The sequence below is a fragment of the Micropterus dolomieu genome, linkage group LG09 (genome assembly GCF_021292245.1).
Source record: "Micropterus dolomieu isolate WLL.071019.BEF.003 ecotype Adirondacks linkage group LG09, ASM2129224v1, whole genome shotgun sequence".
Taxonomy (NCBI): domain Eukaryota; kingdom Metazoa; phylum Chordata; class Actinopteri; order Centrarchiformes; family Centrarchidae; genus Micropterus; species Micropterus dolomieu.
The window spans coordinates 4,092,621-4,108,964 of record NC_060158.1 but is presented as its reverse complement, the minus strand read 5'-3'; the positions used below and the strand labels follow the sequence as shown (position 1 = coordinate 4,108,964).

General features: G+C 45.6%; 1 protein-coding gene across 1 annotated transcript in view; it reads left to right on the top strand.

Annotated features, from left to right (window-relative positions):
• Positions 1-12,690, top strand: part of si:ch211-80h18.1 (uncharacterized protein LOC555593 homolog) — a 35,497-nt gene extending 22,807 nt beyond the window's left edge. Inside the window, exons 15-23 of the mRNA XM_046059079.1 lie at positions 3,314-3,376; positions 3,670-3,714; positions 3,811-3,843; positions 3,949-4,011; positions 6,288-6,347; positions 6,816-6,851; positions 6,960-6,995; positions 11,096-11,140; positions 12,271-12,690. Of these exons, the coding sequence (XP_045915035.1) occupies positions 3,314-3,376; positions 3,670-3,714; positions 3,811-3,843; positions 3,949-4,011; positions 6,288-6,347; positions 6,816-6,851; positions 6,960-6,995; positions 11,096-11,140; positions 12,271-12,305 (416 nt within the window). The 3' untranslated portion in view covers positions 12,306-12,690. The remainder of the gene's footprint in view (positions 1-3,313; positions 3,377-3,669; positions 3,715-3,810; positions 3,844-3,948; positions 4,012-6,287; positions 6,348-6,815; positions 6,852-6,959; positions 6,996-11,095; positions 11,141-12,270) is intronic.
• The last annotated feature ends 3,654 nt before the right edge of the window (positions 12,691-16,344 follow it).

Below are 16,344 nucleotides of genomic sequence, written 5' to 3'. Positions count from 1 at the left end.
TCTCTCCACTACCCTGTTGTCTCTCCTCTGCACCTGTCGTCTCTCCAGTGCCCCTGTTGTCTCTCCTCTGCACCTGTTGTCTCTCCAGTGCACCTTTTGTCTCTCCAGTGCCCCTGTTGTCTCTCCACTGCCCCTGTTTTCTCTCTCCAGTGCCCCTGTTGTCTCTCCAGTGCACCTGTTGTCTCTCCAGTGCCCCTGTTGTCTCTCCAATGCCCCTGTTTTCTCTCTTCTGCACCTGTTGTCTCTCCAGTGCCCCTGTTGCCTCTCCAGTGCCCCTGTTGTCTCTCCTCTGCACCTGTTGTCTCTCCAGTGCACCTTTTGTCTCTCCACTGCCCCTGTTTTCTCTCTTCTGCACCTGTTGTCTCTCCAGTGCCCCTGTTGCCTCTCCAGTGCCCCTGTTGTCTCTCCTCTGCACCTGTTGTCTCTCCAGTGCACCTTTTGTCTCTCCACTGCCCCTGTTTTCTCTCTTCTGCACCTGTTGTCTCTCCAGTGCCCCTGTTGCCTCTCCAGTGCCCCTGTTGTCTCTCCTCTGCACCTGTTGTCTCTCCAGTGCACCTTTTGTCTCTCCACTGCCCCTGTTTTCTCTCTTCTGCACCTGTTGTCTCTCCAGTGCCCCTGTTGTCTCTCCAGTGCACCTGTTTTCTTTCCAGTGCCCCTGTTTTCTCTCCACTGCCCCTGTTTTCTCTCCTCTGCACTTGTTGTCTCTCCAGTGCCCCTGTTGTCTCTCCAGTGCACCTGTTGTCTCTCAAGTGCCCCTGTTGTCTCTCCAGCGCACCTGTTGTCTCTCCTCTGCCCCTGTTGTCTCTCCTCTGCACCTGTTGTCTCTCCAGTGCCCCTGTTGTCTCTCCAGTGCACCTGTTGTCTTTCCAGTGCACCTGTTTTCTCTCCTCTGCACCTGTTGTCTCTCCAGTGCCCCTGTTGTCTCTCCAGTGCACCTGTTGTCTCTCCAGTGCCCCTGTTGTCTCTCCTCTGCACCTGTTGTCTCTCCACTGCCCCTGTTGTCTCTCCTCTGCACCTGTTGTCTCTCCTCTGCACCTGTTGTCTCTCCACTGCCCCTTTTGTCTCTCCTCTGCACCTGTCGTCTCTCCAGTGCACCTGTTGTATCTCCAGTGCCCCTGTTGTCTCTCCACTGCCCCTTTTGTCTCTCCAGTGCCCCTGTTGTCTCTCCAGTGCTCCTGTTGTCTCTCCTCTGCACCTATCGTCTCTCCAGTGCACCTGTTGTCTCTCCAGTGCACCTGTTGTATCTCCAGTGCCCCTGTTGTCTCTCCTCTGCACCTGTGTTCTCTCCACTGCCCCTGTTGTCTCTCCACTGCCCCTGTTGTCTCTTCTCTGCACCTGTTGTCTCTCCTCTGCACCTATTGTCTCTCCAGTGCCCCTGTTGTCTCTCCTCTGCACCTGTTGTCTCTCCATTGCTCCTGTTGTCTCTCCAGTGCCCCTGTTTTCTCTCCTCTGCACCTGTCATCTCTCCAGTGCCCCTGTTGTCTCTCCAGTGCCCCTGTTGTCTCTCCTCTGCACCTGTCGTCTCTCCACTGCCCCTGTTGTCTCTCCATTGCACCTGTTGTCTCTCCAGTGCCCCTGTTTTCTCTACTCTGCACCTGTTTTCTCTCCAGTGCCCCTGTCGTCTCTCCACTTCCCCTGTTGTCTCTCCTCTGCACCTGTCATCTCTCCAGTGCTCCTGTCGTCTCTCCAGTGCCCCTGTTGTCTCTCCAGTGCCCCTGTTGTCTCTCCACTGCACCTGTTGTCTCTCCAGTGCACCTGTTGTCTCTCCAGTGCCCCTGTTGTCTCTCCAGTGCACCTGTTTTCTCTCCACTGCCCCTGTTGTCTCTCCTCTGCACCTGTCATCTCTCCAGTGCTCCTGTCGTCTCTCCAGTGCCCCTGTTGTCTCTCCAGTGCCCCTGTTGTCTCTCCACTGCACCTGTTGTCTCTCCAGTGCACCTGTTGTCTCTCCAGTGCCCCTGTTGTCTCTCCAGTGCACCTGTTTTCTCTCCACTGCCCCTGTTGTCTCTCCTCTGCACCTGTCATCTCTCCAGTGCTCCTGTCGTCTCTCCAGTGCCCCTGTTGTCTCTCCAGTGCCCCTGTTGTCTCTCCACTGCACCTGTTGTCTCTCCAGTGCACCTGTTGTCTCTCCAGTGCCCCTGTTGTCTCTCCAGTGCACCTGTTTTCTCTCCACTGCCCCTGTTGTCTCTCCTCTGCACCTGTCATCTCTCCAGTGCTCCTGTCGTCTCTCCAGTGCCCCTGTTGTCTCTCCAGTGCCCCTGTTGTCTCTCCACTGCACCTGTTGTCTCTCCAGTGCACCTGTTGTCTCTCCAGTGCCCCTGTTGTCTCTCCAGTGCACCTGTTTTCTCTCCACTGCCCCTGTTGTCTCTCCTCTGCACCTGTCATCTCTCCAGTGCTCCTGTCGTCTCTCCAGTGCCCCTGTTGTCTCTCCAGTGCCCCTGTTGTCTCTCCACTGCACCTGTTGTCTCTCCACTGCACCTGTTGTCTCTCCAGTGCCCCTTTTGTCTCTCCTCTGCACCTGTTGTCTCTCCTGTGCCCCTGTTGTCTCTCCAGTGCACCTGTTATCTCTCCAGTGCCCCTGTTGTCTCCCCAGTGCCCCTGTTGTCTCTCCAGTGCCCCTGTTGTCTCTCCAGTGCCCCTGCTTTCTCTCCAGTGCCCCTGTTGTCTCTGCACCTGTTGTCTCTCCAGTGCACCTGTTTTCTCTCCAGTGCACCTGTTGTCTCTCCAGTGCACCTGTGTTCTCTCCAGTGCACCTGTTGTCTCTCCAGTGCCCCTGCTTTCTCTCCAGTGCCCCTTTTGTCTCTCCTCTGCACCTGTTGTCTCTCCAGTGCACCTGTTTTCTCTCCAGTGCACCTGTTGTCTCTCCAGTGCACCTGTTGTCTCTCCAGTGCACCTGTTTTCTCTCTACTGCCCCTGTTGTCTCTCCAGTGCCCCTGTTGTCTCTCCAGTGCCCCTGTTGTCTCTGCACCTGTTGTCTCTCCAGTGCACCTGTTTTCTCTCCAGTGCCCCTGTTTTCTCTCTACTGCCCCTGTTGTCTCTCCAGTGCACCTGTTTTCTCTCCAGTGCCCCTGTTTTCTCTCTACTGCCCCTGTTGTCTCTCCAGTGCCCCTGTTGTCTCTCCAGTGCCCCTGTTGTCTCTCCTCTGCACCTGTTGTCTCTCCTCTGCACCTATCGTCTCTCCTCTGCATATGTTGTCCCTCTCATTTACACCAAAACAGGTGACACTGATTCACAATCGCACCAACTGTGATGGTGAAGTTTCCTTATTTTCTCTGAGCAGTGTAGTACAGTGTGTGTGTGTTGCTTTTTTCTGCAGTGACGGATCGACTCATTTCCTTCAGTGAACTTCAGACTCAGAACCTCCAGACTGATCTCCCAGGTACATTATTGATCGATCAGTCTACATTATTATGAAATTGTTCATATGCTGATCACTTACACAAACTGAAGAAACTATAGATTTTCATTTTCCCTGCTTCATAAAGAGTTAATAAACCTTGTGAATGATTAAGTGCCTGTTCAGCTATGACATCACCACTTCGCCTGAGAGTCAGTTGACGTGAACCAACGCTGCGCTTTCTTCACCTTCAAGTTGTTGTGAAATAATTTAGTAAATAAGAACTCTAATTAGTGATCAATAAACCATGTAATCAGATGTTACAATGATGTCAGCAGGTGGAGCAGAGTCAGCGACTGGTCTTCACATCGACCTCACAGGTGAGACAGGGGGACTGATAGATCAATAAATCAATAGATTGATGAACAGTATTGATAACAGGTAGAAACCTGACTCTATGTTCTGATTGGTTCCAGTGTCAGGTCTTGGACTTGGCCATGATGTCACAGGTAAGACATGTTGTTTTGACAACCACAACCCCAACACCAAGAGTTTGTTTGTTTTACCTGTGAGTCTTTAATTCACCGATGGCACGTGATCATGTCGTTTTACAGAGTCGTCCCCCGTCGTCCTCCACACAGAGTCTGTAGACAGCTTCACACACACACTGCACCCAGGTACACCTGTCTGTCACTCACCTGTCTGTCACTCACCTGTGTGTCTGTACACCTGTGTGTCTGTCACTCACCTGTCTGTCACTCACCTGTGTGTCTGTACACCTGTCTGTACACCTGTCTGCCTGTCACTCACCTGTCTGTCTGTCACTCACCTGTCTGTCACTCACCTGTGTGTCTGTACACCTGTCTGTCACTCACCTGTCTGTCTGTATACTTGTCTGTCTGTCACTCACCTGTCTGTCTCTCACCTGTCTGTCTGTGCACCTGTCTGTTTGTGCACCTGTCTGTCTGTATACCTGTCTGTCTGTCACTCACCTGTCTGTCACTCACCTGTGTGTCTGTACACCTGTCTGTACACCTGTCTGCCTGTCACTCACCTGTCTGTCTGTCACTCACCTGTCTGTCACTCACCTGTGTGTCTGTACACCTGTCTGTCACTCACCTGTCTGTCTGTATACTTGTCTGTCTGTCACTCACCTGTCTGTCTCTCACCTGTCTGTCTGTGCACCTGTCTGTTTGTGCACCTGTCTGTCTGTATACCTGTCTGTCTGTCACTCACCTGTCTGTCACTCACCTGTGTGTCTGTACACCTGTCTGTACACCTGTCTGCCTGTCACTCACCTGTCTGTCTGTCACTCACCTGTCTGTCACTCACCTGTGTGTCTGTACACCTGTCTGTCACTCACCTGTCTGTCTGTATACTTGTCTGTCTGTCACTCACCTGTCTGTCTCTCACCTGTCTGTCTGTGCACCTGTCTGTTTGTGCACCTGTCTGTCTGTATACCTGTCTGTCTGTCACTCACCTGTCTGTCACTCACCTGTGTGTCTGTACACCTGTCTGTACACCTGTCTGCCTGTCACTCACCTGTCTGTCTGTCACTCACCTGTCTGTCTGTCACTCACCTGTCTGTCACTCACCTGTCTGTCTGTATACCTGTCTGTCTGTCACTCACCTGTCTGTCACTCACCTGTCTGTCTGTGCACCTGTCTGTCTGTATACCTGTCTGTCTGTCACTCACCTGTCTGTCACTCACCTGTCTGTCTGTACACCTGTCTGTCTGTACACCTGTCTCTCTGTATACCTGTCTGTCTGTCACTCACCTGTCTGTCACTCACCTGTCTGTCTGTGCACCTGTCTGTCTGTATACCTGTCTGTCTGTCACTCACCTGTCTGTCACTCACCTGTCTGTCTGTACACCTGTCTGTCTGTACACCTGTCTCTCTGTATACCTGTCTGTCTGTCACTCACCTGTCTGTCACTCACCTGTCTGTCTGTGCACCTGTCTGTCTGTATACCTGTCTGTCTGTCACTCACCTGTCTGTCACTCACCTGTCTGTCTGTACACCTGTCTGTCTGTACACCTGTCTCTCTGTATACCTGTCTGTCTGTCACTCACCTGTCTGTCACTCACCTGTCTGTCTGTGCACCTGTCTGTCTGTATACCTGTCTGTCTGTCACTCACCTGTCTGTCACTCACCTGTCTGTCTGTACACCTGTCTGTCTGTACACCTGTCTCTCTGTATACCTGTCTGTCTGTCACTCACCTGTCTGTCACTCAACTGTCTGTCTGTCATTCACCTGTCTGTCACTCACCTGTCTGTTTGTGCACCAGTCTGTCTGTATACCTGTCTGTCTGTCACTCACCTGTCTGTCACTCACCTGTCTGTCTGTGCACCTGTCTGTCTGTACACCTGTCTGTCTGTCACTCACCTCTCTGTCACTCACCTGTCTGTCACTCACCTGTCTGTCTGTATACCTGTCTGTCTGTACACCTGTTTCTCTGTATACCTGTCTGTCTGTCACTCACCTGTCTGTCACTCACCTGTCTGTCTGTACACCTGTCTGTCTGTATACCTGTCTGTCTGTTTACCTGTCTGTCTGTATACCTGTCTGTCTGTACACCTGTCTGTCTGTACACCTGTCTCTCTGTATACCTGTCTGTCTGTCACTCACCTGTCTGTCTGTACACCTGTCTCTCTGTATACCTGTCTGTCTGTCAATCACCTGTCTGTCTGTACACCTGTCTGTCTGTACACCTGTCTGTCTGTACACCTGTCTCTCTGTATACCTATCTGTCTGTCACTCACCTGTCTGTCTGTACACCTGTCTGTCTGTACACCTGTCTGTCTGTCACTCACCTGTCTGTCTGTACACCTGTCTGTCTGTACACCTGTCTCTCTGTATACCTATGTGTCTGTCACTCACCTGTCTGTCTGTACACCTGTTTCTCTGTATACCTGTCTGTCTGTCACTCACCTTTCGGCTTTTTCTTCAGCTTCAGGTGGTTACTCCTACACAGACCTGGTTACCATGACAACAGACTCCACAGGATTAGGTAAGCCCCACCCCTCCAACATGGCGGACAGGTCAAAGGTTTAAGGCATCGATGTATCATAACACTTGTTCTGCGTCTCAGTTCTAACATCCGTTAGTACTCTTACATGCAGTACACTGTGTACACTACTGTCTACACTACAGTGAAGAGCACAGTTTTAAAAGAGCCGTCTGTGACGCTGCTGACGACGCCTCCAACTGCAAAGTCATTAACGACTCTTCTATCATGAATATTTGATCTGTGGAGGTTTGAAAACTTTCCTCAAGCCGAGAAAATAATTTTAAAATCAGTGATGTCATCACAATTTAAAGTCTATGGGCTGAGCAGGAACTCGTGGGCGGGACCAGCACGAGAAACACCACTGCGCATTCAGGACGCGTACCTGGAAGTGATTCAGACTGAGACCGGATAGATCTCTGAAATAACCTCTAAAGCTGAAACATGTTGTTAAAATATGTTTGTTTGTAGTTTCAGCAGATCCAACAGGAACCCAACTTGACTCAAGTAAGTTTCTTTAATTTCTACAGAAGAAGAAGAAGTCCAGTGCAAGCCTGTCAGTTCCTCTTCTACAGTGGCAATGTGTGCTAATGTTAATGTGTGTGTTTGTTTCAGGTCATCCAGCTGTGACAGATCGCACACAGATGGCTGGTAAGTTTTACAAATGTTCAGTGTTCAGCCTGAAAAGGCCTTAATCTTAACTCGGTCTACAAACCAGTCTAAACCCAGCCATCAACCAGTCCACAAACCAGTCCACAAACCAGTCTAAACCCAGTCTACAAACCAGTCTAAACCCAGTCTAAACCCAGTCTACAAACCAGTCTAAACCCAGTCTATAAACCAGTCTGAAGCCAATAGACAAACCAGTCTAAATCCAGCCATCAACCAGTCCACAAACCAGTCTAAACCCAGTCATCAACCAGTCCACAAACCAGTCTAAACCCAGCCATCAACCAGTCCACAAACCAGTCCACAAACCAGTCTAAACCCAGTCTACAAACCAGTCTAAACCCAGTCTAAACCCAGTCTACAAACCAGTCTAAACCCAGTCTATAAACCAGTCTGAAGCCAATAGACAAACCAGTCTAAATCCAGCCATCAACCAGTCCACAAACCAGTCTAAACCCAGTCATCAACCAGTCCACAAACCAGTCTAAACCCAGCCATCAACCAGTCCACAAACCAGTCCACAAACCAGTCTAAACCCAGTCTACAAACCAGTCTAAACCCAGTCTAAACCCAGTCTACAAACCAGTCTAAACCCAGTCTATAAACCAGTCTGAAGCCAATAGACAAACCAGTCTAAATCCAGCCATCAACCAGTCCACAAACCAGTCTAAACCCAGTCATCAACCAGTCCACAAACCAGTCTAAACCCAGCCATCAACCAGTCCACAAACCAGTCCACAAACCAGTCTAAACCCAGTCTACAAACCAGTCTAAACCCAGTCTAAACCCAGTCTACAAACCAGTCTAAACCCAGTCTATAAACCAGTCTGAAGCCAATAGACAAACCAGTCTAAATCCAGCCATCAACCAGTCCACAAACCAGTCTAAACCCAGTCATCAACCAGTCCACAAACCAGTCTAAACCCAGCCATCAACCAGTCCACAAACCAGTCCACAAACCAGTCTAAACCCAGTCTACAAACCAGTCTAAACCCAGTCTAAACCCAGTCTACAAACCAGTCTAAACCCAGTCTATAAACCAGTCTGAAGCCAATAGACAAACCAGTCTAAATCCAGCCATCAACCAGTCCACAAACTAGTCTAAACCCAGCTATAAACCAGTCTACAAACCAGCCTAAACCCAGTCTAAACCCAGTCTACAAACCAGTCTAAACCCAGTCTAAACCCAGTCTACAAACCAGTCTAAACCCAGCTATAAACCAGTCCACAAACCAGTCTAAACCCAGTCTAAACCCAGTCTACAAACCAGTGTAAACCCAGCTATAAACCAGTCCACAAACCAGTCTAAACCCAGTCTAAACCCAGTATACAAACCAGTCTAAACCCAGCTATAAACCAGTCCACAAACCAGTCTATACCCAGCCACAAACCAGTCCACAAATTGGTCTAAACCCAGCTATAAACCAGTCCACAAACCAGTCTAAACCCAGTCTGAAACCAGACTACATAACCAGTCTAAACCCAGTCTATAAACCAGTCTAAACCCAGCCATAAACCCAGTCTACAAACCAGTCTAAACCCAGCCATCAACCAGTCCACAAACCAGTCTAAACCCAGTCTATAAACCAGTCTACAAACCAGCCTAAACCCAGCTATAAACCAGTCTACAAACCAGTCTAAACCCAGTCTAAACCCAGTATACAAACCAGTCTAAACCCAGCTATAAACCAGTCCACAAACCAGTCTAAACCCAGTCTGAAACCAGACTATATAACCAGTCTAAACCCAGTCTAAACCCAGTATACAAACCAGTCTATACCCAGCCACAAACCAGTCCACAAACCAGTCTAAACCCAGTCTACAAACCAGTCTAAACCCAGTCTCAACCCAGTCTACAAACCAGTCTAAACCCAGTCTATAAACCAGTCTAAACCCAGCCATAAAACAGTCCACAAACCAGTCTAAACCCAGTCTGAAACCAGACTACATAACCAGTCTAAACACAGTCTACAAACTGGTCTAAGCCCAGACTGAAACCAGTCTACAAACCAGTCTAAACCCAGTCTAAACCCAGTCTACAAACCAGTCTAAACCCAGCCATCAACCAGTCCACAAACCAGTCTAAACCCAGTCTATAAACCAGTCTACAAACCAGCCTAAACCCAGCTATAAACCAGTCTACAAACCAGTCTAAACCCAGTCTAAACCCAGTCTACAAACCAGTCTAAACCCAGCTATAAACCAGTCCACAAACCAGTCTAAACCCAGTCTAAACCCAGTATACAAACCAGTCTAAACCCAGCTATAAACCAGTCCACAAACCAGTCTAAACCCAGTCTAAAACCAGACTATATAACCAGTCTAAACCCAGTCTAAACCCAGTATACAAACCAGTCTATACCCAGCCACAAACCAGTCCACAAACCAGTCTAAACCCAGTCTACAAACCAGTCTAAACCCAGTCTCAACCCAGTCTACAAACCAGTCTAAACCCAGTCTATAAACCAGTCTAAACCCAGCCATAAAACAGTCCACAAACCAGTCTAAACCCAGTCTGAAACCAGACTACATAACCAGTCTAAACACAGTCTACAAACTGGTCTAAGCCCAGACTGAAACCAGTCTACAAACCAGTCTAAACCCAGTCTAAACCCAGTCTACAAACCAGTCTAAACCCAGCCATCAACCAGTCCACAAACCAGTCTAAACCCAGTCTACAAATCAGTCTAAACCCAGCCATAAACCAGTCCACAAACCAGTCTGAAACCAGACAACATGACCAGTCTAAACCCAGTCTACAAACTGGTCTAAGCCCAGACTGAAACCAGTCTACAAACCAGTCTAAACCCAGTCTGAAACCAGTCTACAAACTAGTTTAAGCCCAGTCTGAAACCAGTCTACACAACCAGTCTAAACCCAGTCTATAAACCAGTCTGAAACCAATCGACAAACCAGTCTAAACACAGTCTGAAACTAGTTTAAGCCCAGTCTGAAACCAGTCTACACAACCAGTCTAAACCCAGTCTATAAACCAGTCTGAAACCAATCGACAAACCAGTCTAAACACAGTCTGAAACTAGTTTAAGCCCAGTCTGAAACCAGTCTACACAACCAGTCTAAACCCAGTCTATAAACCAGTCTGAAACCAATCGACAAACCAGTCTAAACACAGTCTGAAACTAGTTTAAGCCCAGTCTGAAACCAGTCTACACAACCAGTCTAAACCCAGTCTATAAACCAGTCTGAAACCAATCGACAAACCAGTCTAAACACAGTCTGAAACTAGTTTAAGCCCAGTCTGAAACCAGTCTACACAACCAGTCTAAACCCAGTCTATAAACCAGTCTGAAACCAATCGACAAACCAGTCTAAACACAGTCTGAAACTAGTTTAAGCCCAGTCTGAAACCAGTCTACACAACCAGTCTAAACCCAGTCTATAAACCAGTCTGAAACCAATCGACAAACCAGTCTAAACACAGTCTGAAACTAGTTTAAGCCCAGTCTGAAACCAGTCTACACAACCAGTCTAAACCCAGTCTATAAACCAGTCTGAAACCAATCGACAAACCAGTCTAAACACAGTCTGAAACTAGTTTAAGCCCAGTCTGAAACCAGTCTACACAACCAGTCTAAACCCAGTCTATAAACCAGTCTGAAACCAATCGACAAACCAGTCTAAACACAGTCTGAAACTAGTTTAAGCCCAGTCTGAAACCAGTCTACACAACCAGTCTAAACCCAGTCTATAAACCAGTCTGAAACCAATCGACAAACCAGTCTAAACACAGTCTGAAACTAGTTTAAGCCCAGTCTGAAACCAGTCGACAAACCAGTCTAAACCCAGTCTGAAACTAGTTAAAGCCCAGTCTGAAACCAGTCTACAATCTTGTTTAAGCCCGATCTGAAACCAGTCTACAAACCAGTTGTGGCCAGTTTCCATCAGAATCGGGTCAGTGGTTCTGGTTTGTGTTGCTAGATCTTGGTTTAGGTTCAGGTGTTGTTTAGTTTCTTCAAAGTTTGGTGTCTTCTTCAGGTTCCTGGTTTGGTTTGTATCTTACCTGAGATCAGGTGCTGAAGGCTTGTTCTTTCTCTTTTCTTGGTTCTGCTTGTTCTCTGCAGGTTCAGTCACTGAACAGTACAACCCATCTGGTCAGGGTCCTGAAGGTGGGTACAGCACACCCTGACCTCTGCACTCACCCTTAACCTCTGAACCTGACCCTGAACGTTTAAGTCCTGTCCTCAGTCTAGGTTCTGGATAGACGAGTCCAGCGTTTAGGACACTGTGATGTATTTAGGAGCTCTGGAGAACCCGGCTGTCTGATGGTCCCTGGTTTCTGGATTTTTTTTTGGATCCTCGTTTAGACGATTAACGTTTGATCTAATTTCAAATTGTTGAAAACAGTCGCTCCTCTCAGACCCGCACCTCGGTACCTACAGGTTCTGACAGAACCAGAATCACTCTAAGATTAGATTATTGATTCAGATGTTGAGATCTGAACCATCACAGACTGTCAGGGTGGTTCTGTGGTAAATAATTAATAATAATCTGGAATCTGTGTCCCATCACAATTTTAGCTGTAAAGCTTTGTTTCATCACCAGTGGAGACAAACTCTGAAGGATTGGCAGAAGGGCCGTAGGGTCAAAGGTCACTGTGACACATTCATCACAGTAACATCCGTTTAACAAACTGAAGTCACTTTGAGTTGTTGAGCTTCTCCTGATGTCAGGACAGCCTGTGAATTAAACAATGAATTCATATCCAGTTAAATTTCCCAGTTCAGTGTGTTGACTGATTAATGTGATTTTAGGATGAGTGATCCTGGACCTGGTTTTACTCAGCATCAGATCCAGAACCAGCCAGTCCTTTTCTTAATCTACCACAATGTAAAAATACTCAGAGGTATTCCAAACTAAATATACTTTAAATATATATATATTATATTATATTGTTGGGTTATTATTATTATTCCAACATGTCAGCAGCATTTTTAAGTTCTTTCGTCGTACTTGAAGCTGTCAGACACATGCAGTGCAGGAAAAGTACAACTTAGTACAAGTTTAATGTGGCATGAAATGGAAATACACAAAGTACAAGTACCTCTAAAGTGTACCTTAGCACAGTAGGCTACTTCCACCCTTAACTCGGGTTTAAGTCTTTACATTCAGCCTGTGGGTCCAAACAGAACCACGTTACTGTGACGGAAACAGACCTGAAGATCTGAGAACGAGTGAACTGATGTAAAAAGAATTTTTAATTTAAAGGTAAAAGACTAAAAGTGTTCATATGTTTCAGGTACAGAAAATGTGGAACTGGAGGATACCTGCTGACTTCCACATCAAGCCGCGAGTTCGATTCCTGCGCTACTGTTTCCAGTGTACCGACCAATCAGCATGGCCCAGGAAGTCAGACCCCTCCCACTAGCTGTAGGCCCCACCCACGGAGCGCCAGTGTTTTTTTTTTATATTTAAAAGTTTGTTAATAGACGTTTATTTTGTTTTAGAGAATCAGTGAGGAAATACATAGAAATAAATAACCTGATGACGCCATACAGGATGTGACATCACCTTCACTGTCGGGATTGAAAAATGTGATTTTGAACAGTAAATGTTTTTGTCTATTTTGAACATCAAACAGAATTTGTAATTTGTCCAAACTGATGAATAACCTGATGACATCATCAGGTCGTTCCTGTCGAGCAGGAAGTTACTTAATAAAGATATGAAGCAACAACATGTCTCTGCTTTAAATAAAGTTTACGGTCGGCTGGATCAGACTCCGTCTTTTCATGTTTCATGTTGCTGCAGAGGACGACCTTTACTCTCATCCTGTTTCTGTAACGCTGATTGTGATCGGTAGGAAAGATTTTCCTGCTGAGGCTTTCAGAGAATCTGTTGGCTCTCAGCTCTTCTCATGTGGCCTCCTGTCAGAACATCTAAAGCAACATTACAGGCGCGTTCTCAGTCCTCACTCAGGATATAAGAATATCTTTTTCCTGAAGCTGAAATGTTTGTCCAGTTTTTCTTTTCATATAAAGTTCAACGTCCAACCAAAAACTTCTACAGTACATACACAAATAAAACAAATGGTGAACTGATTCTTCATGTAATTGACAGAAAGTGCAAGAAAACTCTGAATGTTTACGATGTGATAACTTACAGGAAACCTCTTTTACTTTGTTGTTAAGACAGACTTTGTCTCCATAAAGTGAAGTCCAGAAGAGTCTGCCTGGAGACATTTATGAGTAAAACCATGTATGCAGTTCCTGACGTATTTATTTGAACAGTTATTTTTAGTAATGTCAATTTCTCAAAGGAATATATTAGGGTGGAGTGGGACAAGACGCCCCCTCTAAGCTCAATGTCAGTTTTCTGGCACATTAAATAACATTTTATTGATGTTTTGTATTTAAGAAGGCTAATAAAATAAATAGCTGCAGCTGTCAAATTAATTTGTATTTAATCAAATGTATTTTTTAGGGGTAAGATGCCCCCCCCCAGTGTGAAATCACTCTAATATGTGTAAAGAGGATTACAGACCTGTGTTGTGGAAGTAAACCTGCCTGATGTTATCAGCTTTCCTTTAGTTTATGTCTCAGACTTTTAAACAGTGAAGCTGCTGGAGCTTCATCAGCAGAACGTCTGAGGTCAAATATGCGCAGGCCAGCTGGAAATGTGAGCTTCTAACCTCAGAATTTACCTCAGACTTGCTGCTTGGCTCACGGGTCTGTCCAGAGTCTCAACAACATCAGCTTATGAAGGGGCACAGCGCCCGGGGGGTGGGGGGGGCGCCTGACCCCAAACATACTAATCTAGCATTTTACTACTTTAACCACAGACTATAAAAATCTTTCTCTCTAAACAAACTTCTCTTCAGGCTCCCCTTAATGTAAATATACATATAAAGTGAACACAGCTGATTTTAACGGACCAAAAAGTGAGATGAACTCCGGTCAGAGCGGCTTTGATCAGATAATTTAAATAATTGTGATGAATCAGAGGAAATGTTCAGTTCAGTGAGACGAGCGGCAGCCAGAAGAAATACCATGGGGGGCGTCTGACCCCGTGTTAGCCTACTATTAATTGGTTGGATCCTTGAGACCTCGCTAACCGAACCTCTAAGAAGTTGCAGCACAGCATCAACAACCACAGCATGTTCCTTTGGCGTAAACTGGTAAACTGAATTCAGCGAGGAATTCATTGGCAGCCCATGTCTCATAATATAGTCATTTATTTTTCTACTGAATATTCTTGTTGTTCCAAATGTAGTCATTTGTTGGTGAAAAGTGATGCTTGTAAATTAACTTCCAGGCCAGCAGAGCTTGTTTATGAAAATCTGATCTGAACTTTACAGGTAATTTATCGATTTTATAGTCACACTTTAATACAAATTCAATTAACTATATTTTTAGGGAAGGTGTTCCAAATATCATCTTTTTCTGTAATTAACTTAGTTATCCATTTCATTTTGAAAGAATTGTTAAATGTTTCTCACTATTTGTTCGGTTATATTGTAGATTACTACGGCGTTTCTCATTCATGACTACACCAGTGTTGTTCACAGGGATACCTGTAACATCTGATTGGTCACATTCTTTAAGTGGTAATAATACAGATTTGTTTAAATTCATTTTTAAGCCTGAAAAATCCTCAACACATCTATCTGCTTTGATCACTTCCTCTTTATTAGACAGAAAACAGTTGTATCAGCTGCTTTTGACATCATTTACATGCACTACACCTTGAAACGGCCCTTTTTAATGTGTACAGCCATAATTTGTGTGACAAGAAAGCACAGAAAGGGGCTGAGGGGACGACCTTGTCATAAAAGTCAACAAATAAAATAAAACTATCGTCCACTATATATTCATTGGAATCAAACATGTCTAGAATCAACCTGCCAGGCACAAATCCAGATTGTTCTTCATCGATAATATTATCCAGTCCGGATTTTAATCTTTACAAATATCTTGGCATCATTATCAAACAGACTAATTGGCCTCCAAATCTCAATACTTAATTTATCTGTTTTTGATTTGGGGATCAATTTGACCCTGACGGAGAGTTGGTGGCAGCTCTCCTTTGGCTTCTTCACAGACAGACACTAAAAATTGGGCTGGGGTCTCGACCTCTGGCCTTTTCTTCCTTTATTTTGTCCAATTCAAGTTGTAGAGATGACAGTTTTTGCAGTTCTTCTCCAGATTCATTTACTTTCTCTAATAATCTTATCACATTTGTAATTATCCAAGAACCTCTTTCTTTGTTTGCTTAGTAAGTCGTTTCCCAAATGACAAAGCAAAATTTCATATTTCATTGATTCACAGCATTTTCCAAACTCGTTCAATAAATTTGCTTGTCTCCAAAATTTCTCAATTATGTTTGGGCTTCATTTTGAAATTCATTATTTTCTAAAAGTGTTTTATTTAGATTCCAAAAGTCCTTATTAAAGTTACCTCTAATCGATTTTTACTTTAATCATAATAGAAGCTAAACTTTTGAACACACACTTTGGAAAAAGGAACAAACAAGCCGCAGTTGGCATAAACCAGAAGCAGAGGAAGAAGGTGAAATGGGTTTTGGCGACTGGACTCCAGTTGCTAACAGGAGAGGAGAGCTACGCTGGTTCTCGAGTCAAGGAAGGAAATGTAGTTTGGAAGAGAACAGCTCAGATGAAGGTGCTGGGTTTGTGCGGAAAAGGGCTGTGAGAGGAATTTAAAATTTAGAAAAGAAGACAAGCATGTTGGTTTAAGTCTAGCGGTGTCTAGGGTATTAAAAAAGAATCTAGGAGATGTGGAAGGGGAAAAATGTTGAGATTGAAGCTTGTTGGTAACATGCAAAACAGAGGAACAGAAAAATAAAGCCTTGCAAGTGGAAAGTATCAGCAAGAAAATGATAAGTGAGAGAAAGATTCTGGGTGAGAGTCGAGTAACAAAGGGAGTGATGACAGGGATCCCTGTAGGGGAAGACTCAAAGGCAGTATTTGTGGAGGCCAGGTGAGCAGAATCAAGAGACTGTCATGAATGAATGAATGAATGGTAAAAGGGTTGAAAGCTTCTCTGTTCTTCAGGAGTTCCAGGAGTCCGTACTTCAAGAAAAGGTTAAAGTAGGATGCATGAGCTTCCCAGCTAGGCCCCATATTCCTCCACACTTCACTGTTATACATGCCAGAGGTATGTGCATACAGAAGCAGGGAAGCAGAGGTCCCAAAGGCGGAGGTGAGCATAGGGTGGAAGAACGTAAGGAAAATGTGCAGGATAAATGTTGGAACTGTGGTGGTCAACACAGGGGAACATATGGTGTGAAGTTAACACAGTTAACAACACGAGCTATGCAATGAAGAAAGTCCAAGGGCAAAGGGGAAGGGTTGATA